The sequence below is a fragment of the Sciurus vulgaris genome (assembly GCF_902686455.1).
Source record: "Sciurus vulgaris genome assembly, chromosome: 3".
NCBI classification, from domain to species: domain Eukaryota; kingdom Metazoa; phylum Chordata; class Mammalia; order Rodentia; family Sciuridae; genus Sciurus; species Sciurus vulgaris.
This window is the reverse complement of record NC_136463.1, coordinates 136,610,064-136,633,639: the sequence shown is the minus strand read 5'-3', so window position 1 is coordinate 136,633,639 and position 23,576 is coordinate 136,610,064. Positions and strand designations below refer to the sequence as shown.

Sequence of the window (23,576 nt, the reverse complement as noted above, 5' to 3'; positions counted from 1 at the left end):
AACATTTCCTGTTTTCAATTTCAATAATATTTAATCATAAACATGTTAAAACACAAAGTTAACAAAACATTTTTTAAAGTATTAATCTCAAATGAATAGAATTGTACTATATGTTCCAATGCCTTTGTTACATTCAATGTTTTCAGTTTACTAAGAAAGCGATTGCTTTTCAATGTTCAAAAAGAAATTATATCGGGTAATGTTGTTTGATTCGTTCCGTTATTTTTTCCCTTCCCCCCACCCCTCCCACCCCTCTTTTCCCTCTATACAGTCCTTCCTTCCTCCATTCTTGCCCCCCTCCCTAACCCTAACACTAACCGCTCCCACCCCCCATTATATGACATCATCCAAATAATGAAACTTTTTATTATAACAAGAATAAGCCTAAATTATTTACTGCTTGAGTGGTTTACAGACCCCATAGGACCTGTCTCCCATAAAATGCTCCTATTTCCCATTTCTCCCTGTTTACAATACTCCAATAGAAGAGTTCTTTGTTGACTCTAATTTTCTTTTCTTTCTTTCTTTCTTTTTTTTTTTTTTTTTGTAAACAAATGGGGTACAACTTGTTTCTCTGTACATGAAGTAGAGGCATAGATAGCATTTGTGTAATCATAAATTTACATCAGGTAAATGAAAAAATAAAGAAATTATAACTTTGTTTCTTCTTTTTCTTTTTTAAAAAAAGGTTGGAAAATCTATTTTAAAACAAATAGAGTTTAAAAGCTCCATGAAATTTTTTCACTTCCCTCAAAATAGACCCATATATGATATAAATGTTTGCTTTAATTTATAATACATGTGATAGATGATCATAATGACAACATTCTTTATTACAAAGTATCACAGTGTAACTTATTGCCATGTATAGTAAACATTCTATATCTGTGACACATCATTGCCTGACATAGCACCCCAATTTAAAAGACCAAACAATCTACTGATCTATTTCAGATACAACAAACTTCTATCACTTAAGATTAAGATAAAAATGATGCTCAAAGAACTTCAGTAGATGATATAGAGGAGACATGTTTGAAGTATAACCAGATCACTACAGGCAACAGAAACGACATACTATCCACTATGAAGAAATTATACCCAAGCCTCATCTGACAAGATTCAATGGCTAAAACCAGGAACACCCAGCAAAAGAAAATATATTTAAATGAATGCTTTCATGTCAATGGAGGAGGCTCAGCCAGCAATACTGTTCACAGAAACCACATTCTACATCAATCTCCTACTTAGGGTAATTCTTCCTGGTTTGGTTGGCTTCAAACAGCTCATGGAAAGTTAGTTATATTTGAGCTGCTTCTTCACAGGCACAAAGAGTTCAAAGCATTACATATGATGGCAACTTGTCAGACTGTAAGCAATATCAAGACACAACTTACATTTATCACTTCTAGTTTTTACTTGTGACAATATAAAAAGGCCTTTCCAAATACACAAATTTGTTTGATATGCACTTTCCAACTTGGGTATACAGTATTTAATACAAGCTCAGGACTTTTTAAAATAAAATCTACAAGGCAATCATATTTTCTAAGTCATAAATGAATACTTGAAATCTACTAAATTGTCTTAACTTTAATTTTAACCATAATTTATGCTGAAAATAAATGCAAAATCTTGAAGCAAATTTATAATGTTCCCTCTTGTCAATATGGAAACATTAACGAAAAACAAAAAAGAACCAATTCAAGCCTCTGGCCAGAGATACAATTGTAGGTCTCCTAAGAATGTATTTAAAATTTCTTACAAAAACATAACTTTCTTTCCTTAAAACATCTTCTCTTGCAGAATACTAAGCTATCAAACATATCTTGTACAAATCACACCTAAAAAATTAACTTTTAGTATAAAACATTTTCTCACAGATCCAAGATCAAAAAAAATTATGACGTAAGACCCAAAAACGGAATACTACGTATCTAAAACAAAAAACAAAACATAAAAGACTATGTCATCTACTTAAAGAATTGTAACATCATAAGAGAAAGCATCTGTATGAACATTCAAAATGAAAAATGCAGGTAATAGAATTAAAAAACAAAAAGTGGTAATTAATTTCATAGGAGGATTTTAAATTTTGGGGAATATTGTAACTACTATATAATTGTTGTTGTTTGGTACTTGGGGATTGAACCCAGGGACATTTCTTTACCACTAAACTTCATCCCCATTCCTGTTTTATTTATTTATTTGTTTATGTATTTATTTATGAGACAGGGTATCTCTAAGTTGGCCAGGTTGGCCTCAAACTTGGAATATTCCTACCTGGAATTACAGGCATGCCTAGGTACCACTACATAAATGTTGTATAACCTTTCAATTCTGGAACTCTTTGGGAAGGTTGAAGTTATTCATTTTTAATCTTAAAAATATTATTTACAAAAATTTACCTTTCCCTAAAACAGTATGTCAAGTAGCATTTCAAGTTTTTTCACTCATGAAATAGAAAAATATTAAAGGTTTTATTAATTAATTTATTCTTTCCATGCTATAATATAGCTCTTAAAGTTTTTTCTTCTATAGAAATCAATGATTCATAATTCACTGTTATTTTCCCTTAGTAATTAACTTTACCAAACATTATAATAACAGAAAAAGCAATAAAATTTAAAAGTTTATTCATATACTAGCTCAGGACAAAAAAAAAATTGATTTCCATTTTCACTTGTAAAAAGCAAGAAAAAAGGAAATTTTACTAGTCTATTCTCCTAAAGAGGAAAAGACAGCTACAAAGGCCAGTTCAGATATTACATCTGTCTATCGTCTGCATTTAGAATGCAACTCATGAACTGTTGCCACTTTCCAATTGTGGTATTTTGTCACACTTATTGCTTTTGTTGCTTTCTTGGTATGTACGAAGTTGCTCCATGAAGCCAGAATTTGGACATATGGAAGGCCTTGCATTTTTCACCATAGTAAAAGCACTAGTAAATGAAATTTCTTCAGAATTCATCAGGAAGCCTATTACAATTGCAGCAGCCCGGGAAACCCCTGCATTACAATGAACAAGAACCACACCATCCTGCAGTAAGATAAAATATGCATTATTCATTTAAGAAAATGTATTAAATTGATTTCACATTATTATGCTACATAAAACTATAAAGTAAGCACCCTATTTTGGTGACTTATCAAAATCAGTCAAGTAATCAATCAACCAACTTCCAACCACCCTGTACCCCACCTCTCTGCCGCAGTATTAAAATGCTATGTATGTCTCACTTCTGAAACAGTATCGTTTATTAAATAATGTAGTAAATTAGTAATCATATATACATAAATAGGAGAAAAATCAGAGATTATACAGGGAAACATAAATAAAACCACACTCATAAAGAAAACAGAAAGCCAGACACATTCCAGGTAATCATCATATTCCCAAATAGAAACTAATATCATTGGCTTAGAAATCTATGTATAAAATGATCAGCAAGGAAAGTTGTTTTCTACTCTTGGGTATTATTTTCTTGTGAAAGAAAGTAGGTTAAAATTTTTAAACGTATGAGGTAATAAAATGATGACACAAAGAGCTTACAACAATGCAAAGTGGAAAATGTCATCAGATACCAGCGTGAGGTCAATAAATGAAAACGTTTCAGGTAACTTGAAAATGATACTTTCCAGGTGAAAAGGGACACAGTGCAAGAGTAATGCTGATGGGGGCAATAGTGCATCAATAATGAATGTGATAGATCTGATGAAACAGCTTTGATACAGCGTGGCCTATCTCAGACTTTTAAAAAGTTAATGATCCAAATGAAATGTAGTGAACTGTGAGTACTCCCTCAAGAATTCAACATTTCAGTTATTTCATTTCCTAATTCTTCATTTAGTACAACAAGGAAAGTGGGGAGGGAAAAAACATATTACTGAAAATCCTCTACTCAAAGCACACATTAAAAATATTGTTATTATGGCTCATTGGATTATTTTACTTTTGTATGGCAGTTTTCTCACATTCACATATCCAATGAAAATTATTTACATAATCTGTTGCAACCATTTGCAAGTACACCTTCTTTTAAGAATGATTAGCAACAAAATTAGTTAATATTTTTAAAATTCTAAAATCAAAAAATGCAATTTCAATTGTTTTATAAGTAACTATGATTCATTTTCAAACTTTAACTGTATCTGCACATGGAAAACAAAACAAAAATATTCATTATATACATCTTGAAGTTAGCTAGCTGTGTAGCAATAGATCATCTTTATGACTTGATGTTTAAAAATTATATCACAGTAACTTAAAAATTATTAATGATCACTTGGCTCAAAACAAATTAATTAGTACAAAGAAGCTTATAATCATAAGCTCAATAGGGAAGATACCCTTCAATGTTATTTTTAGTATTTCCTTAGTCATCTCCATTTTATGAGTTCACAAGTCTTGAAAATGAAACCATTTATTTTGTTTTATATTCTGTGTATCCAATTTTAGTTACTGTTTTTAAATGTTGGTATAGTTGTCTTCCCTCTTACTACTTTCTTCATATAACAGTTGCTTTTCTGCAGTTTTTATTTACCTACTTTCTACCTTTTTATTATTCCTTAGATATCATATTGTGTTGGAAAGTATTTCCAGAAAAATGATTGACTTTATGTTCTTTTTCCAGAACTCAAAAAAAAGACAACTAATTTATAAATCTTTTTTTTTTTTTTTTTGCAATTGCTGTTGTCCTTTACCTAAAAGACCACTATTCTTCCTGATACTATTGCCTCTGATTTCTGTACCAAAAAGACTGCCTTTACCAAGTGAGATGAGGGCATGAGGAATATTCTGTCTATCCTTGTATGCCCAGTTCTTAGTGCAGTTCTTGGTGCATACTAGGTATTCCATAAATATATGCTAAGGGAATACATTGATTCATTCTGCATTTCTGTGAGGAAATTTGGTTCTCTCAAAATTCAAGCTATCAGTTTACTATAAACAGTAATTATGTAATAGCATTTCAATTTTTCCCATTTCCAGTATTCTTTGTTGTCATAATTCTACAAATAGCTTATTTTAAAAAATACTTTTTAGTTGTAGATGAACACAATACCTTTATTTTATTTATTTATTTCTATGTGGTCCTGGGGATCAAACCCAGCGCCTCACACATGCTAGGCAAGTGCTCTACCACTGAGCTACGACCCCAGCTCTACAAATAGCTTTTTCTTTTTTGGTACAGGGGATTGAACTTGGGCACTTGGGCACTGAGCCACATCCCAAGCCCTATTTTATATTTTATTGAGAGACAGGGTCTCATTGAGTTGTTTAGTGCCTCACTTTTCCTGAAGCTGGCTTCAAACTCATGATCTTTGTGCCTCAGCCCCGCAAGTCACTGGGATTACAGGCATGCATCAGCATGCCTGGCTACAAATAGCTTTTTTTTTTTTTGCTTTTTTTTTTTTTTTTTTTTTTGTGGTACTGGGGAATTGAACTCAGGGCCTTGTGCTTGTGAGGCAAGCACTTTACCAACTGAGCTATCTCCCCAGCCCCTACAAATAGCTTTTTAAGCTCCCTGAGAACCACTGCTGGATCCTTCATAACTTCCTAGAATAAATAATTGATATTTGTTGACAGATTAACTGAACCAGTTTTTCCCTACATATAATTTCCAATAAAACTTGGGTATAATGTGGTCTGTAAGTGCTTCATAACAAGCCATGATGAGCTAAGAATTTTGTGGTAGAATGAAAATCAACTGTTTCTAAGTATAGTGTGTAGTTCAGCCCATCCCTTCCTCCTTCTTTTATTTTGATAGAATCTGTCAAAGAATGAAGCAAAGCTTAGATGCAACCCTCTTATCTCACTGAGGTTGAGTAATAAACTGTACCATATATTTAGTACCACAGGTCAAGTCACTTTGAAAGCACTCAGGGCTATGCACACTAGCACTGGGCAATAAAAACATAGTGCTTTGGTTTATATATGGTTTGAGTGTATCCCACAAGGTTTTTGTGTTGGAAGCTTGGCCCCCAGTGTAGTAATGTTGTGGGGCAATGGACATTTAAAAGGTAGGGCCGTAGCTGGGCATGGTGACCAGAGACTTGGGAGGCTGAGATAGGAAGAGCACCAGTTCAAGGCCCAGCCTCAGCAACTTGGGGAAACCCTGTCTCAAAATAAAAATAAATAAATAAGAATGGGGGAAGGAAGGACTGTATAGAGGGAAAAGAGGGGTTGGAGGGGTGGGGGGAAGGGAAAAAATAACAGAATGAATCAAACAACATTACCCTAATGTAAATTTATGATTACACAAATGGTATGCCTTGACTCCATGTACAGAGAAACAACATGTATCCCATTTCTTTACAATAAAAAAATAAATAAATAAATAAATAAATAAATAAATAAAAAGATCTGGGGATGTAGCTCAGTGGTAAAGTCAACTTTTGGTTCAATCCCTAGCACTACAAAAAAAAAAAAAAAAAAGGAAAGGCCTTGTGGGAGGTGTTTAGGTCACTGGGGATGTGCCCTTGAAGAGGATTAATGTAGTTCTCCTAGGACTGATGCATTCTTGTCAGAGCAAATTGTTATATAGGGGACCCGCCCTGTGCACGGGTCTGCTGATGTGATCTCTCCCTCTTAACACGTTCCTACCACTATGATGCCATCTACCACAAGGTTCTTGCCAGGCCCAGTAACAGGGCTGTTTGGACTTCCCACCTTCAAAACTGTAAAGAAGATCTGTCTTCTTTACAAATGACTCAAACGCAAACATTTTGTTACAGTAATGGAAAATGGATTGACATGCACAGTAAACAGAAAATGGTAATGAGCAGCAAACTGGAAAATGCATGTCAAACGTCAGTGAATTTAGGTATTTATTTAGACTTGTAATGTTTTTCTCATAAGCCTTTACTTGAACAAATAATTGAAAACAGTTCATATATCTCAAAGAAGAAAATTAGGTAAGAAAATTATAGAATCACCAATTACTAAAATAGTATGCAGAAATTAAAAATTATTTGATAATTTTAAGTATAAATAGTAAGCTACACAAAGTATGAATTATACAATAGTTTTACTAAAAATACAGTTGTACATGATATAAAGGAATGAATGAATGAATGAATAAAAGAAATATATCAAAATGTTATCAGTGATTAAGTCTAAGTAAGGAAGTAGGGTAATCTTAAATTTTATTTGTATTTTCCATTTTTCTGTAATCAACATAGATTACTTATGCAATGTTTTAAAAATAATCCTATAAAATAAATAATTAGGTAAACATGGAATATCAAATACACATTTTAATACTAACAAGTCAAACCTTTTGCTCATAAAAAGAGGGGCCAACTATATTTAATTCCTAACAGAATACTTGAGGCTTCACAGGTTACTATAGCTGCTTCTCTGTCACATGAATTTCTGTCCCTTTAGGTATATACTTGACAAATTGTGTATGAGGTAGAGATAGTGGAAACAAAACCAAACAGTACAGAGAAAAATAAGAAAAGACATGGGAAAATGGAAGATATTTGGTTTGCATGTAAAAAGATGAAAACAACAAACTAGGTCCTATAAAGTTAGTTTTGAAATATACAAGTAACTAAGTAGATTCAACAATACTTGAATATATAAGAGAAAAAGTCATGAGATTTCTATTGATAAAACTAAATATGTATTAGTCTAAAAAATACAGAGTATTCAAGGCAAGGAAATAATGACTAAAGTTAGGATCCCAGAATAAAACATAAGGCTTGAGAAATTAGAACATATTACAGAATTCTAGCATTTTTATATCAGAATCATCAACTTCTTAAGACTCCTTTGGCACTGTCATCTCATGGACTGTGCCTTGGGTTGCCACTTCCATGGCTGACTCCTCCCCTTAGTGCCATTCAGTTTAGCTTGTCTAAGAAGGAAGGCCATGCTGTTCCCCACTGGTATCCATGGCATAAATAGGCATACCCCAATTTCTGGATTCTCTTGCCACCTCTGGCCTATGATAAAAAGTCATACCAGAGAGCACTGTATCTGGCCTTGAGGTGGCTGCTAAAAGAGTGAAACGCTGTAACCTGGGATTGAAGAGTTACTTTCCAGTTGGTAAACTCTGACCATTGGGAAATGAGCTGACAGATCAAGGGGAATAAATGCTCTCTCCTCCTTTCCAAAGTCTCTGGTAAGGTGCAATTTCTTTATATTGCTTATACGAAGATATCTTGAGTGGTAGAGAAGCCATACCTATAAAATAATCAACCATTTCCCTGTCAGCTTATTATGAAATTGTGCTCAGTAGGGTAAACCCATCATCTTGCATCACTTCTCATCCTACCTTGAATCACTTTCCTTTCCTCTCACTCTCACTGCCTAGGGGATGGTACCACTCAATTTAAGCATCAACTCATCATCCTTGCCTCAAGCTCTATTTTTAAGAAATTCAAGCTAAAAACCATTCTAATAAACTACTAGCCAAAATTAAAGCAAACATTTTTACTTAATTTTTTAAATTCCAAAACTTAGAAGAATCAATTTCTTGCTTTTTAAAGATAATATTACCTTCTCCAATTTTTACTTACAATCTGTAAATTTCTTGCAATTTTAATGATATATATATTTGTCCATCTAAGACATAGTCTATATCTGCTTTGAGATGCAGCTAACAGAGAACTCATCTGTTTTTGTTTTTGTTTTTTTTTTAATTCTTTTTTTTTAAGTACTGGGGACTGAATCCAAGGATACTGTACCACTTAGCTACATCTCCAGCCCTTTCTATTTTTTACTTTAAGACAGTCTTGTTAAGTTGCAGAGGCTGGCTTTGAACTTAAGATTCTCCTGCCTCAACCTCCTGAGTCACTGGGATCATTTTTATTTTTAACACTATTAACTGGGTACACTGAAATATTACAATCTAGAATCTACAAATTTTTTTTACAAGAGAACAAAATGACAATATTAGGCTCTGAATTGGAAAGTGTATTTGTTTGCTTCCATCCAAATATCTGCTGTTAAATAAGGTTGATGAATTGTAGATTAGTTTTACATTTTCTGGATAGTCTAGTTGTAGGGCACCTAGAACAGTGCTAGGCACATAAAGAACTCAGTAAATATCACTAGATGAAAGAGAGGAAAGGAGAAAGGGATAGGAAAGGGGAGGAGAGGAGATAGTGGGAAAACCATTAGATCAGATTCAAGTAAACTGGATTCTAACCCCAGATGCTCCAGAAGTGCTGCTTCTTTCTATAAGTGTGCCTACTTTCCCATCACTTCTTCTACACAAATTTTGTAAGAAGTATTTACTGACTAAAACTGATATCATCTCAAGGTATAATTATGGGTAATAGCTAACCTAGAAGTCCAGCCTGTCAGAATGTTGATCTGGATTCAATACCAAGATTAATATGTTACACTGTCTATTGATCTGAAGTCACAAAATAAATAGAGAACATCTGATTGCCATTTTCATAACATCTCAGTAAAACAATGCACATTTACTCCTCTTAGATTGCCTTAAAATTCCATTGTTAAAAAATACCAATACATAACCAGTACCTCAGTCATTAAAATAAATGCAGATTAATCATTATAAATACACCAACGAGACTAATCTCTATCCAATAGCAATTGTTATTTTGTAAATTACTTACAAGTCAGATGGTTAACAAATACTCAAAAGAAATCTAACTACATACTTAGAATTAAATCTATATTTGCAGGAAAATTCAGTAAGTAGAGAATTTTATTACCTAATTCCTATTTTCTCAGTAAGGCATATAAGAAGATAAGAAACTCAATGTGAAAAGTAAAAATCTTATTGAGGGAAGAGCAATTAGAGAACTGAATAACTATAGGAATTAGTGAAGATTGTTAGAGTGAAAATTTCATAAGAGTTCTTCACAAATTAATTGAAAAAGGAATAAAGATTGGATAATGGACCCATACTTTCAAATTTCTGCTTTTGAATAACTATGGATCAAAACAGAACTTACCTGCATTTTTGCTTGTTCAATGAATTCAAAACATTCTGGAAAATAAGACAGGATATTGGTTTCAGGCAGATCCAATATAGAAATGCTTTTATATGTAAACTCACTGAGGAAAGCATTCTCAACTCCATATGCAACATTGAGAATATGAGTCACCTTAAAAAGAAAGAAAAAGATGATCTTTTTAAAGGTACATGAATTAGGTTATCTAAAAAGAGATTAGGATGTCCATATCAGTAACAAGAATAGTAAAAAATTTAACAAGTTTCATTTGAATGATACTTCCTCCAGGAAGTTTTCTCTATCTGACTCCTCCCCAGAAATGTGTATATTCTCCTAGATCCTGCTACTTGTTTCTACCACTTAGAGATTGTCTCTCTTCACTAGAAAACTCCATGAGGGTAGGCAGCAGGTTGAACTTACTGTAAGTAAGCACTGAGTGAACAGTGAGCTTAGCAGAAAGTGCTTAAAATACACATTGCATAAATCAGTGAATATCATATACAAAACATAGGAGAAGAATGTTGGTGGTACACAATTCCCCTTTCAATAAGTTCCATATTATTTTCATATTCTTTACTAGTAAAATGGTTCTCATATGTGCCTGCACATTAGAAGAATTCGATGAGCTTTTAACAAATATCAATATCACAAGGTCTCAGACTCAACAGATTCTAATGAATTTGTCTGGCTAAAAAGTGAGGAGGGAAGGGTCATGAAAGATTTTCTTTCCCAAGGTATCTTTCCCATTGTATACTCCTCCTACTACGTCAATGGAGTCAGTTTCCTAGAGTCCACTAAGCATGAGCAAGAAGCCATGTGGAAAATCCATTAAGAAGTAGGTTGTCATGGAGCAAATCCATAATCCCAGCAATTCTGGAGGCTGAGGCAGGATGATTCCAAGTTCAAGGCCAGTCTCAGCAACATAGTGAGACTCTCAAAAACTTAGGAAGAGTCTGTCTCAAAAAAATAAAGGACTGGGGATATAACTCAGTAAGTGCCCCTGGATTAAATCCCCAGTACCAAAAAAAAAAGGAAGATGAAGAAAAAAAGTCTATTAAGAGAATCCAAAGGCTAGGTGGACCAGAAAAATGAATCACTCTTTCCTGTCATGACAATGCCTCTCACCATATTTATTCCCTTTTCTTAGCATGGGTCTTAGGTGTTGTCTAAGCTCAGGATTTTCATGTATTTCCTGTGCATTTCAGAATACCTGTCAGCATGCCTCTCTTGCCCTTCACAGGAATGGTGGAGTGGCAGTGGATCACTCCTGTCCTCAGACTAGATTCAGTGAACAGCTGACTTAAGCTAGGCTGATCTGATTATCTTTAGAAATTTTGAAATAGGTTTAAAAGACAACTAGTGTGATCCACAAACTTGAGAGTTTTAGGATAGCAATTTTCTATGATATGCTCAGAGAAAACGAGCAATTTCTGCTATACAATGAGATGAATGAGGTAGATGTAGAGAGGGCCATGGAGAAAGGAGCTATCCTGGATGGTCTTCCATTCCCTGGCTTTAGTCTCTGGCAAGACATGACTATTCCTTGCCCTTGTGCCCACAGGTCCCCCTGTGTTTTACAGACATTCTTTCCTTGCTTAAGTGACTCAAATTGGTTTTTGTGGCTCACCATAAAGATTATGGACTAAAAATTCACAGAAACATGCAAAGAGAGCCATTGGTTATTTATTAGCCTAAACTGCCTCATGAAAGAAAAACAACAACAATGATAAAATCTCTACTTAGGAGAGACTTAAAAAGAGAAAAGATAAGAGAAACTAGAAAGAAGGAAGAGCAGTTTTATAAGATAAAGTCTGAACCAGTCTTCTGCTTTCCACAGTGAAGTCTTCTCTGACAAGTCAGTCTCTTACCCCCATGTACTCCTGGCCAGGATTATAGGATTCTACCCTAACTTACAAAATTACTTCCAGTATTTTATAATATTGGTGTGTCTGCTCTGTCTTCAGAACAATATTCTACATTCCCAAAAGACCAGATATGAGGTTATACTACTTACAGAATTTATTATTGTCCGATACATCTTCCCTCTACATCACAACATTGTAAAGAAGATCAAAAGAGAATATTGGGGAAACATGCTGAAAGGTAAAAATGTATTACAAACATTACAGGCTTTTAAACTACCCAAAGCCTGGTTGTTTAGTGTTTAGAAATGCAATTAACATTGTACTAACAAGAATTGCACTGAGTCACAATGATGGTGGTGATGGGGCACTCAGCCTAAAACCCTTCTAGTAAGAAAGCATAGTTCTAAACTTACAGATTTCCTAACAGTGCTTGCCCTTGGGTAGGATGCCTTTCACAACAGGGGTAGTTAAGTACTTTGTATGTGCCAGGCATACAGGTTCTCTCAGTTAATCCTCACATTTAAACATCATTATTTCTGGGTTGGTTTTTCTTTCTTTCTTTTTGGTGCTGAGGATGGAACCCCAGGGTGCTTAATCACTGAGTCATATCCCTACCCCTTATTATTTTTTTTTATTTTGAGACAAGGTCTCACTAAGTTGCTTAGGGCCTCACTTAAGTTGCTGAGACTGGCTTTGAAATTGCAATCCTCCTGCCTCAGCCTCCCAAAATTGCAGCATGCACCACTGTATCCAGCTTATTTCCATTTTTAATAAAATTTTATTTCTAAGTGGTTCAAAAATCACATTAAGAGGTCTTGCTTTCTATCTCTACTCCATTCTCTCCTATCCTAATAACAATCATTGCTGGTTTCTTGGATATTCTTTTGATGTTCCTTTATGCAAATATTTTATTATTGACTATTTTTTACACAAAAGTGTCATCCTTGGACCCTCCTTTCCCCACCCCACAAACACCACCACTTAGATGTGTCCTGGAGATCTGTTCATTTCAGAATTTACAGAATTATTTTTTCCTTCTTTTTTATAGATATATAGTATTCTATTATCATGAATAGTACTATTGTTTATTTAACCAGTTACCTATTGATGGACTATAGGGTTGTTCTTCAATGATTTGCTATTATGATCAATACTACAATTTTACCACTCCTTGGCCTATACCCAAAGGACTTAAAATCAGCATACTACAGAGATACAGCCACATCAATGTTCATAGCTGCTCAATTCACAATAGCCAGACTGTGGAACCAACCTAGATGCCTTTCAATTGATGAGTGGATAAAGAAGCTGTGGTATATATATATATATATATAATGGAATATTACTCGGCCATAAAGAATGATAAAATTATGGCATTTGCAGGCAAATGGATGAAATTGGAGAATATCATGCTAAGTGAGATAAGCCCATCTCAAAAAGCCAAAGGAAAAATGATATCGCTAATAAGTGGATGATGACACATAATGGGGGGAGGGAAGGGTTAGTGTTAGGGTTAGAGTTAGGGTTAGGGAGGGGGGCAAGTATGAAGGAAGGAAGCTCTGTATAGAAGGAAAAGAGGGGTGGGAGGGGTGGGGGGAAGGGAAAAAACAGAATGAATCAAACAACATTACTCTATGTAAATTTATGATTACACAAATGGTATGCCTTTATGCCATGTACAAACAGAGAAACGACATGTATCCCATTTGTTTACAATAAAATAAAAAAAAATACTGCAATTTTAACTCAGAACATTTTATATGTTACACTTAGCTTTTTTTTTTTTCCCCCGGTACTGGGGATTGAACTCAGGGCCTTGGGCTTGCAAGGCAAGCACTTTACCAGCTAAGCTATCTCCCCAGCCCTACACTTAGCTTTTTATCTTCCAAAGTACTTTATTAGGCACACATCAGGCAAACAAAGAGTGCATTAATAATGCAACCATTGGGCTGGCGTTGTGGCTCAGTGGTACATCACTTGCCTTGCATGTGTGAGGCACTGGGTTTAATTCTCAGCACTGCATATAAATAAATGAATAAAGATCCATCAACAACTAAAAATATATATATATAAATGATATATATAAATATATAAAAATATATATAAATATTTTTTAAAATAAAGCAACCATATTACCATTTCTAAACATTAAATTCCTATAGAAATTTTTGAAGTATACAGACATAGCAGTATCTTTTAAATAGACTTGTTTCACATCTCCAGGATGAAGCTGAATTTGAACTACATCATAAGAGGAGAAAGACCAAAAACACTTGCCAACACAAAAACTGTCATATTCCATTTGTCATTTCAACAATCTGTCAGTGGAAGTCTGACTTTGAAACTTGTTCTATCTTTGTTAATATATTGTTACACAAGGGTTCCTGTTAGGAAATGCAGTGATTCTCATATTCTTATATAAGGTCATTATTTCTCTTTGTTAGGTGGTAGTAAGTATAACACACCAAGGAGAACCTGGCTTAAACACAAGTCAGTAAGCTGACAAGTAAAAACATCAGATTAGGGGCTGGGGAGATAGCTCAGTCGGTAGAGTGCTTGCCTTGGAAGGCCCTGGGTTCGATCCCCAGCACCCAAAAAAAAAAAAAAAAAAAAAATCAGATTAGTTAATGAATTGATTAGTAATTATTTTCCTTGGCGAAATAATTGCAAGTGTTCATCACCTATATTTTTTTAATCCTCGATTCAATTTTCTTTCACCAAGCTGTGGATGAAAAAGATAGACAGAATAAGGTCTTTATTCTTGACAAGTTTGCTTAATAATAGAGGAGGAAACATGTTCATTGTTGATAATAAAATAAGGCAGAAAGTGTTATGAGCTAGAAGAACCAAGTATTGTGGAGTGAAAAGGGAAGAAGAGATTACTGAATTTGCTCCCAAGATCTTTCACATTTGCTCTTCTCTCAGCCTGAAGTGCTATTTCCCACTGAAGCTATGGTTGACTATCATAAAATCCTAGATGAAATGTCTCACCCACAGAAAGATCCAGGTGAACCCAATATACCCGCTGCCACTCCTCCCATTACCTTGTTTTGGTTATTTTAAAGAACTCGTTCATATCTAAAAATATCATATTTTAATAGCAGACACCCTACTGCTTATTCACTTCCATATTTCCTGCAGCTAGAAAGGGAACTAGCACAAAGAAGGTACTTGATATTTTCTGAACAGATAAATAAGTGAAATAGAAAATGTCATACTACCACATTACTTCAAGTGGAGACTCCTCATTTTCACATACCCCATTTACCTCAGAGTTGCAATCTTTCTGAAAACTCCCTGCTCCTTCCAAATTACTTCTTTTCCACCCTGCAGTAAAACTCCTTGCTCACTGGGATTCATGCAAACTGGTTATTCCATCTTCTACCCACTCCCGGGCACTTCTCAGTTTGCTGAATCCTATCCCAACTTCTACTGTGATCCTGGGTGACATAACTGTCCATTTGAGTTTAATGGTCTCCTGTCTACCTTACTGCCAATGACCTTCGTCATCACTTCAATCTTGCTCCTTCAAGGCCAATTCAGAGCTATTCTAACTCTTACACCACTAACTTAAGCATTCTACTTTCACCTTTCAGATCTTTCACTCAGTTACTCCCACTAAACCTCACAAAAAGCATCAATTTCTTATCTTTCTACTTTCTTCTTACCTACCACCCCATCTTGTCTTCACTTGCTTGCTTATTTAGCTTACTGTTTCTCATAGTTCACCATTTCCTTTTCTATCCAGTTTATACTTCATGGTTCACCTCCTCTGCACCCACCCATCTGGCAAAGTTTATTCTACATGCAGACTACAAAGCATTGATGGGAAACACACACACACACGCGCACACACACACACACACACACAATATTGCATTTCATGTCTACCATAAACTCATGACAGCAAACCTCTTCTGAACCTCAGCAATGATTAATGACAATAGTTTCCTAGGAGGCTCTCTCCCTCATTCTCCATATTACCTCATTCAAACTTTTCCCACTCTGCTAAAGAAATGTTCAACCCTATTATCTCTTCCTTATTCCAGCAAAGTATTACCCCCTCACTACTTCATAGTAAAAAGAGAATACACCACTTGGAACCTGCACATCTTCCCACCAAATCTAATAACCTTAACCTATACCTGCACCCACACTTTCCTTCCACGTTCTCATTACAATGAATTATGTGCTCCTGCATTCTTTAAAATGCTCACGCCAGTGCCTGTGTTTGGGGTCACACTGTCTCCTACCTTCTTGGTACCTTCCTCCAGCCATAATTCTTATTTTCTTATATGTTCCTTCCTCTACCATTAGCTTTAAAATATGCTCAAAACTCTTTCATAGCCTATAGTTCCTCTTTTTTTTTTTTTTTTTTGCTTCCCTCATTTCCTCATTGTTCCTCTACTTCTCAATCTTCTGGAATCTGGCTTTGGCCTCCAAGTCAAATGAAACTGCTGCCATCTAAGGCACTAAATATCTCTGTCACCAAGTTCAATAGATATAACTTAGTCGTATTTGCACTTAAACTTTTATTTATTTATTTATTTTTAAACCCAGGGGCACTTTACCAATGAACTACATCCCCAGTTCATTTATTTTTTATTTTAAGATAAGGTCCTGCTAAGTTGCTGAGGCTGGTCTTCAACTTGCAATCCTCCTGACTCAGTCTCCTGAGTCCCTGGTATTATAGGTTGGCACTATTGCACCTAGTTTGTACTTAATTTTTTGCTGCATCTGATACAGCTGATCCTCTCTCTCCTGTGGCATCCATGACATCACATTCTTGACCTTCTCATTACCTCTCTCAGCTTTTCCTTTGCCCCTCCTGATTCTTCTTCCTATGATCATTTCTATATATGGGTTCTGATAGGGTTTCATGATAGGCCCTCTTCTCTGCTCACCTTAAACCTTTCGTAAGTTGATTTCACCTACTCCAATGAATTCCATCACCATTTATAAGCTGAATATTCCTAAATCTATATTTTACCTTTCTCCTACGCTGCATACCCCATATATCCACTGTGTACCTAGATGATCCATGACACCTGAAATTAGAAATGGTTAAAACTGAGCGCATTGTTTTTCCTCCAAAATTTGTTTTTCCTCTTACTTTGTTCCCTAACTCATGGAATGGCAATAACCCTACTTAGTTAAAAAGAAAGCTAGATATCAGACCTGACTTCCTTCTCCCTCAACACTCACTCTCTCCTTCCCCAATAGTAATCAATTACTAAACTGTAATAATTTTACCGTCTAAAAAGACCCTCACATCCATCCACTTCTCTCTATACCTCTGCCTCCTAATCTGTCGTTCCACCATCTTTTTTAGATTACTACAATAGTCTCAAGATAGATCTCCTAATCTCCAGCTTAAGCAACCCTCCAATCTATTTTCCACATGACTTCTAATAAGTGATATTTGGGGATGTGGGGGGTACCAGGGATTGAACTCAACCACTGAGCCACATCCCCAGCCCTATTTTTTTTTTTTTTTAAGAGACAGAATCTCACTGAGTTGCTTAGCGCCTCACCATTGCGAGACTGGCTTTGAACTCACAATCACAGGAGTCTTAGCCTCTGGAGTTGCTGGGATTACAGGTGTACACACCAAGCCCAGCAATAAATAATATTTTTAAGATGCAAATTTGATCCTGTTACTTTCCTGGGTGCTGGTACTTCACTGGCTTTCTAATATGTTTTGAATAAAGTCCAAATAACTTACTCTGGCTTACATGACCTTTTGTGACCTGGTTCATGCTTACCTGTCTTGTGTGTTTCTTTCTCACACTCTTCATTTCAGTGTTACTGAACTTCTTTTCTGTCCCTGAAAGCATTAGCCTTTCTCCTGCTTCTGGGGCTTCATTCATACCAATTCTTCTATTAAGATACCATTCTGTCCCTGTCCTCCATGCAAAGCAAAACTTCAATTTACTTCCTTCTTGACTCTCCTATCCCCAAACAAAACAAGCATCGGTTGAGGGCATCACCTCTTAAGGACTCCTATGACACCCTGCACTTCCCCCATCAAAGCACACAACACATGGTACAGCAGTTTGGGTCTTTCCCCTCTCTGTACCTCAGAGCGTAAGCTTCATTTGAGCAGGAATCTCCTGCACTCCTCAAACCATAGAAATCCCGTGATCTGAGACAGTGCTTGACACAGTGGTAGATGGCTAAAATATTTTAAGTAAATACTAATAATAAGTAATAAATCACATCACGTGTGAAGGAGGGCAGAAAAGGTGGTATATGAGTTGGACTCAAAGAATAGGGTAGGTCTTTGACAAGCAGAGATGAAGGCAAGTCTATCCCACACAGAGGAATTGCTTAAGCAGAGGCAAGATCAAGTTCATGAGGCTATGTGAGGAGACAGAATATAAAACTGCAAAGAGATTACAGATCCACATATTTTAATTAGGTGCAATTATGTTTGCAACTTTATTAAAATGACAGCCAAAATGTTAACAATTAAACTGAATTATACCAAAAATGGGCCAATACTATTTTTCCTAAATAAATATAACAATTAAAACACTTCCTATTATGTGGTTCCAGAATTGAAGCATTTTTTTACCTTGTGCTTTTTCAGTACATCCAGATCATGAGCAGCATCTTGTGACCCTATAAGAAATAAATCATATTACCTTGAACATAACCATCCTGACTTTTACATAAACTTGTACAACAAATCTGTTAGTTAACTCTTCAACAACAACTTGGGAGGACTTCAGTTTTCTGAATAGCAATTTGTTAATACTCATCACAAAAGATTAATCTTATTTATACTTTTAGACTTCCCCAATTCTAAGAATTTGTCCTAAAAGTTAAATACATTACAATAATTACCTATAAGGATGTTCATCATAGTATTGTTTTTAATGCAAAAAAAAACCAAAACAAAAACAACTAAAAGTCCAATATAGAGGCTGAGTTAAATAAAAATGTATAATTATGTAGTAAAATATACATACATAAGAAATGAAGAGTATCTACAGCATGGAACCAAGTTCTCAATATTTATTTTATTTTACTATTATTTTTTGGTACTGGAGATTAAACCCCGGGTGCCCTACCACAGAGCTATATCCCCAATACTTTTTTTCTTTTTTAATTTTATTATTTTTTTTAGTTGTAGATGGACATAATATCTTTATCAATGGATACAATATCTTTATTTATTTTTATGTAGTGCTGAGAATCAAACCCAGTGCCTTACACATACAAGGCAAATGCTCTACCACTGAACCACAGACCCAGCCCCCCAGCCCCAGTCCTTTACATCTATTTCTTTATTTTATTTTGAGGCAAAGTCTTGCTAAGTTGCCTAGGCTGACCTCAAATTTGAGATCCTACTGCCTCAGCCTCGCAAACTTCTCGGATTATAGGTGTATGCCACCATGCATAGCAAGTTCTCAATATTTAAAGTAATAGAAAGCAGCCTATGAAATACCATCACACATTTTTATAAAAACCAAAAAATTATGCTTTGAAAATAGGAAGTATATTGAACAAAATATTAACAGTGGTGGTTATAGGTGATATTTTTCATTCTTATGCTCATTTGTATTTTTTACAAGATAGCTCTTTCTTTTATAATTTATAAAAGGTGTTATGAAAATCACAACCACAAAATGACTTAGTGCCAGCTGGTTTGGGAACACCCAGTAGCTTAGACATCTATAGGATTCCACCCACACTCCACCTACCACCAGGGCTGTGCTCTTTTTATAGAATCTTTCTATCCAAGTGGGCCTTCCAGATCTCCCACACTTGGAAACTGGCTCTAGTTAATTAGCAAATCAAACAGAATAAATAAAGCAAGTTTTATATTGAAAGAATACAGCATTATATTTAAGAACATCAAGCATTTTACTTTCCTGAATTAGGTTCTATTTCCATAAACAGTGTCTTTCTCACCTTACTTGCTTGGGAAATCAGTCAGCGTTTATTAAATGATCTTAGATAGCCAAGAGCCCAGCAAGCATACTATTTAGCCAATATTCTCTTGATAATCAAACGCATGGGCTCTTTACTGAGCTAACATTCAGCTTTATTCTACTTAAAAGTTGGCCTATCAAAATATAAATGTTTATTAAAACTAGATAGTAGATACCTAATTGTTATATTATTTTCTGTAATTTTCTATAAATTTGAAATATTTCATAATTTAAAAAAATTCTTAGTTTTCTACTGTGGGATGTCCTAATTACCTTGGGGGTAGGGGGGTTAATTCAAATAAGTTTAAATTTGGCAGTTTAATATGCATGTCATCTTTCAAATAATAAATCTTCATTTCTTAAAACAGCACAAACTGAAACATGACAAATGAAATTCTCTCCTTTTTTACTCTATACTGTCATTATTATAAATGATTTTGACAATGAATGCTTTAATAATTTCAATTAAACATGCACACAAACCAAACACAGAGCAGGTGGATTATATTTCAGAGCTGGTTCTACTGATATAAATTAATATTCCTGAGGCAAAAAAAAAAAAGTAACTGGGTATGTTTTGCCTTTTCAAACAATAAGAAAATTAAATGACTGTTAGTAGCATGAGGAAACCATTTAAGTCAGCAGAAATGACTTCAGGCAATCAGTTTGTGTTTTTCATCTGATAGTTGATAATATTCAGTGCAAGCTAATTCTCTCTAAATTCTAGATCAGCTTTTCTCCTACTTTAAAAGGATGCTTTGTGTTGCAGTCTTGTGTTAAACTTTTTTTTTTTTTTTTTTTTTTTTTTTTTTAATACAGGGAGGGTGGCTGAACCCAGAGGTGCTTAACTACTGAGTCACATCCCTAGCCATTTTTATTTTATTTTATTATTTTATTTTTTTTTTTTTTTTGAGACAGGGCCTCACTAAGTTGCTGAGGCTGGTGGTGAACTTGCAATTCTCCTGTATCAGCCTCCTGAGTCACTAGGATTACAGTCATGCACCACCACACCCAGCTTTGTGTTAAAATTTCAATGAAAAAAATAAATACTGAAAATCATATATTATGAAAATGAGTTATTTTTTTAAAATGTTGTTTTGCAAAAGCAGAATGTCATCCTTTTGCAAATTATTTTAAGTGAAATTAAAAAATACTAATTTTAAGAATTTAAGAATTTTAACAGAGGTTACATATATGTATACTTGCGTTATGATTTATAAACTGGGCTAGGATGTGGCTCAGTGGTAGAGTGCTTGCCTGCATATGTGTGTAGCACCACCTCAAAAAAAGATTCGTAGAACTATACCAAACCAATTTTACTGTATGACTTTTTAAAAAGTTAATGGGAATACAACTACACAAGGAGGCTTAATCGTAAAAAGCTAGTTATATTTTACACTGACACTTACTACCACTCCAATATTTGTTAACAAAGATAAGGACTACTATTTAAATGTTACAGATGGCACACTAATTTAGAAAAAGTATATATTATAGAAATATTGGAACTGGGGTTTCTAATAAGCTAAATGTTTGGCAATCAAAGTATATGAATCATAAAATACAGGCTACGCAAGATCTCCAGAGTCCTGTTTCTATTTTTCAAAGAAATCATTTTAATGAAAATTTTAAAAAATCTGTATATTCTGATGTAACATATCAAATTTACAAATCACTATTTTCATAATCACAAAAAAGAAGCCAAAAAAGTTATTACATTACCACAGGAGAAAATAAATGATATTCTGAAGAAATGTTTCATTTGAAAAAATTTGTGGTCTTAAACATTCATTAACGGATTAAAATAGCAACTTAAATTACTATGAAGATTAGGTAACATAATATTGGTGATTTTACCTAATAAAGAGCTATACAAATTTATACACATTTAAAATATTATCTGCCTCCCAAGAATACTGAGTTTCCTATATCTCAAATATATAAGCCTCATAAAGTATCCCAAGCTTTTTACAGGGAATTGAAGAGAAAATCTCCAAATGTCACCAGTTTAGACATCTTAACAGAATGGATATAGGAAATAATTAGTGTGCCTTTAAACTACCCAGAAGAAATGGAAATTTCTACTTTTTCAAATCATTAGATTTATCAAAAGTCCCAATGATTTTTGCTATAAAAACATAATTTGCAAACCCTAGGACAAAAACACTAAGATCTTTTATCTATCTGTTGGATGGTTCAAGGGCCTGTCCAAGATTTTTTTAAATTCAAAAATTCATTAGAGTCTGTCTACAAACTAACAGAATAAGATTACATTTTTACAGTTCTCCATTTTCAGTATGTAGCACCAAAAATAAAAGTTGTTTGGTATGCCTTGCTAAGAAAAAACTCTGGGTCTTTGGTGAGGTGAAGGAAGCTTTTAAAACTAACCTGGAAACAATCCCATCTCCCAGATAGAAACCAAGTCCAGCCAGAAACAACCCCTGCATCATTCATGTGGAAGAACTTTAGATGTACATATCCATGGGTCCCTCAGGAATAAGGAATTTATTATTAGGCAGAAAAAAGGTCCCTCTATCTTTCAGAATGAAAGAATGTAAGTGTCCCATTTCCTAGTCCAGTGAGGAGACTAGTATCAAAAATACCTCCCAGAACTCTCACAGGATCCTGGGGAGGATTCCAACTCTAAACTAAGAACAGTATCTTGATCAACTATATTTGGATAAAGTTACATTAAAAAATAAGCAAAGTTCATGAAGACTCTGAATTGGTAAATAGTAAAAAGTAACCACATTTATTTTAAACCATTATTGCCACAATGGAAGCCAAATAATTGAAAACTAGATGTATTTTGGAGTACGTGTGCATAATGTTTCAGCATTTCCATATTACAAGAAATCATAAAACCATCAGATTCACAGCTATAAAGTAAAAACCCTCCTCCTAAAAGCTCCAACAAGACACCATGAAGAGATGTGGCCACAGGAGGCATGCATTTCCTAAGGTTTGAAACAACTTTTCCATACCTTTAGCCCTTGTTACTCATTTTTGTCTAATAAAACACTTTTAAATTTGATTTTTTAAAAGGTCATAGCCTTTTGTAATCCTAGAAAGCACAACATCCGTCTGTTATCCTGCAGATAAGTTAGAAAAAATAGGGGAAAAAAGCTTTTTCTAAAATTCAAGGGCCAAAGCGCTACTAGAATTCATGCTTCTTATGGGCATAATGTGGGGACAGAAACTTCTCTATGTGGTTAATGGAAGTTCCACATCCAAAAAAGGAAACGTTTCAAAGTTGTGACAGCATAGCTGATAGTACAGGCATAATAGGGGGTGAGGGCTTGTGAGAACAGAATCTAGTTAAAAGGACTCGGTGGCAAGTCGATGTACTCACCCAGAAGCAACCATGGCTTAATAACGCCAACTTGCAGGTCCGAGCTAAGGTCCTGCACATAACCACAACCAACCCCCTCGCTCGGCTCTACTTCTTCCACAACATGGATACTGGCATCTTTCCATGTTTCTATAATTTTCTTTCCAGTTAGCGTTGTCACCCTGGTGCATTGCTTCCTGAGATTATTCCGGGAGAATGCTTTAATTTCCTGGCTAAGGGAGTGCATTACATGAGCAGTGGCTGGAGACAAACGCAAGCAAATCCTGCCAGCACAGGGAGGGGCCGAACTGACTGCTCGTCCCTTACCGCTTCAGGTAATAAATACACCCTCCGGGCGCCCGCCCCCACCGACTAGGGGACGATAGGAACCAGATTAGTGAGACTGAAAAGTCCGACTGTCTTTCCCAGAGCCACGATGTAAGGCGATATTTGATTGGCCACTGAGAAGCGGGCGCCGATTGGATGCTGGTTCTCCTTCCTGTT

General features: G+C 35.0%; 1 protein-coding gene across 2 annotated transcripts; it reads right to left on the bottom strand.

Annotated features, from left to right (window-relative positions):
- Positions 1 to 326: 326 nt before the first annotated feature.
- DUSP19 (dual specificity phosphatase 19) lies at positions 327 to 23,488 on the bottom strand. Of its 2 annotated transcripts, none has more exons than XM_079134563.1 (4): positions 23,094 to 23,488; positions 18,379 to 18,425; positions 9,937 to 10,089; positions 327 to 3,040 (listed from the first exon to the last, which is right to left on the bottom strand). In XM_079134563.1, exons 1-4 carry the CDS (start codon positions 23,317 to 23,319, stop codon positions 2,801 to 2,803), a joined length of 666 nt encoding a protein of 221 aa, XP_078990689.1. In that variant the 5' UTR covers positions 23,320 to 23,488; the 3' UTR covers positions 327 to 2,800. The 2 variants fall into 2 exon arrangements, with proteins under 2 accessions (XP_078990689.1, XP_078990690.1); XM_079134564.1 differs by having other exon boundaries at positions 2,838 to 3,040; positions 9,937 to 9,971.
- Positions 23,489 to 23,576: the final 88 nt, after the last annotated feature.

Excerpts from the sequence above, each read along its gene's own strand:
- DUSP19 (XM_079134563.1), bottom strand. The coding sequence starts at position 23,319 with ATGCACTCCCTTAGCCAGGAAATTAAAGCATTCTCCCGGAATAATCTC. Across the intron at positions 18,426-23,093 it reads TAAGCCATGGTTGCTTCTGG|GGTCACAAGATGCTGCTCAT; the intron begins GTGAGTACATCG and ends TATTTCTTATAG. Across the intron at positions 10,090-18,378 it reads ATGTACTGAAAAAGCACAAG|GTGACTCATATTCTCAATGT; the intron begins GTAAAAAAATGC and ends TTTCTTTTTAAG.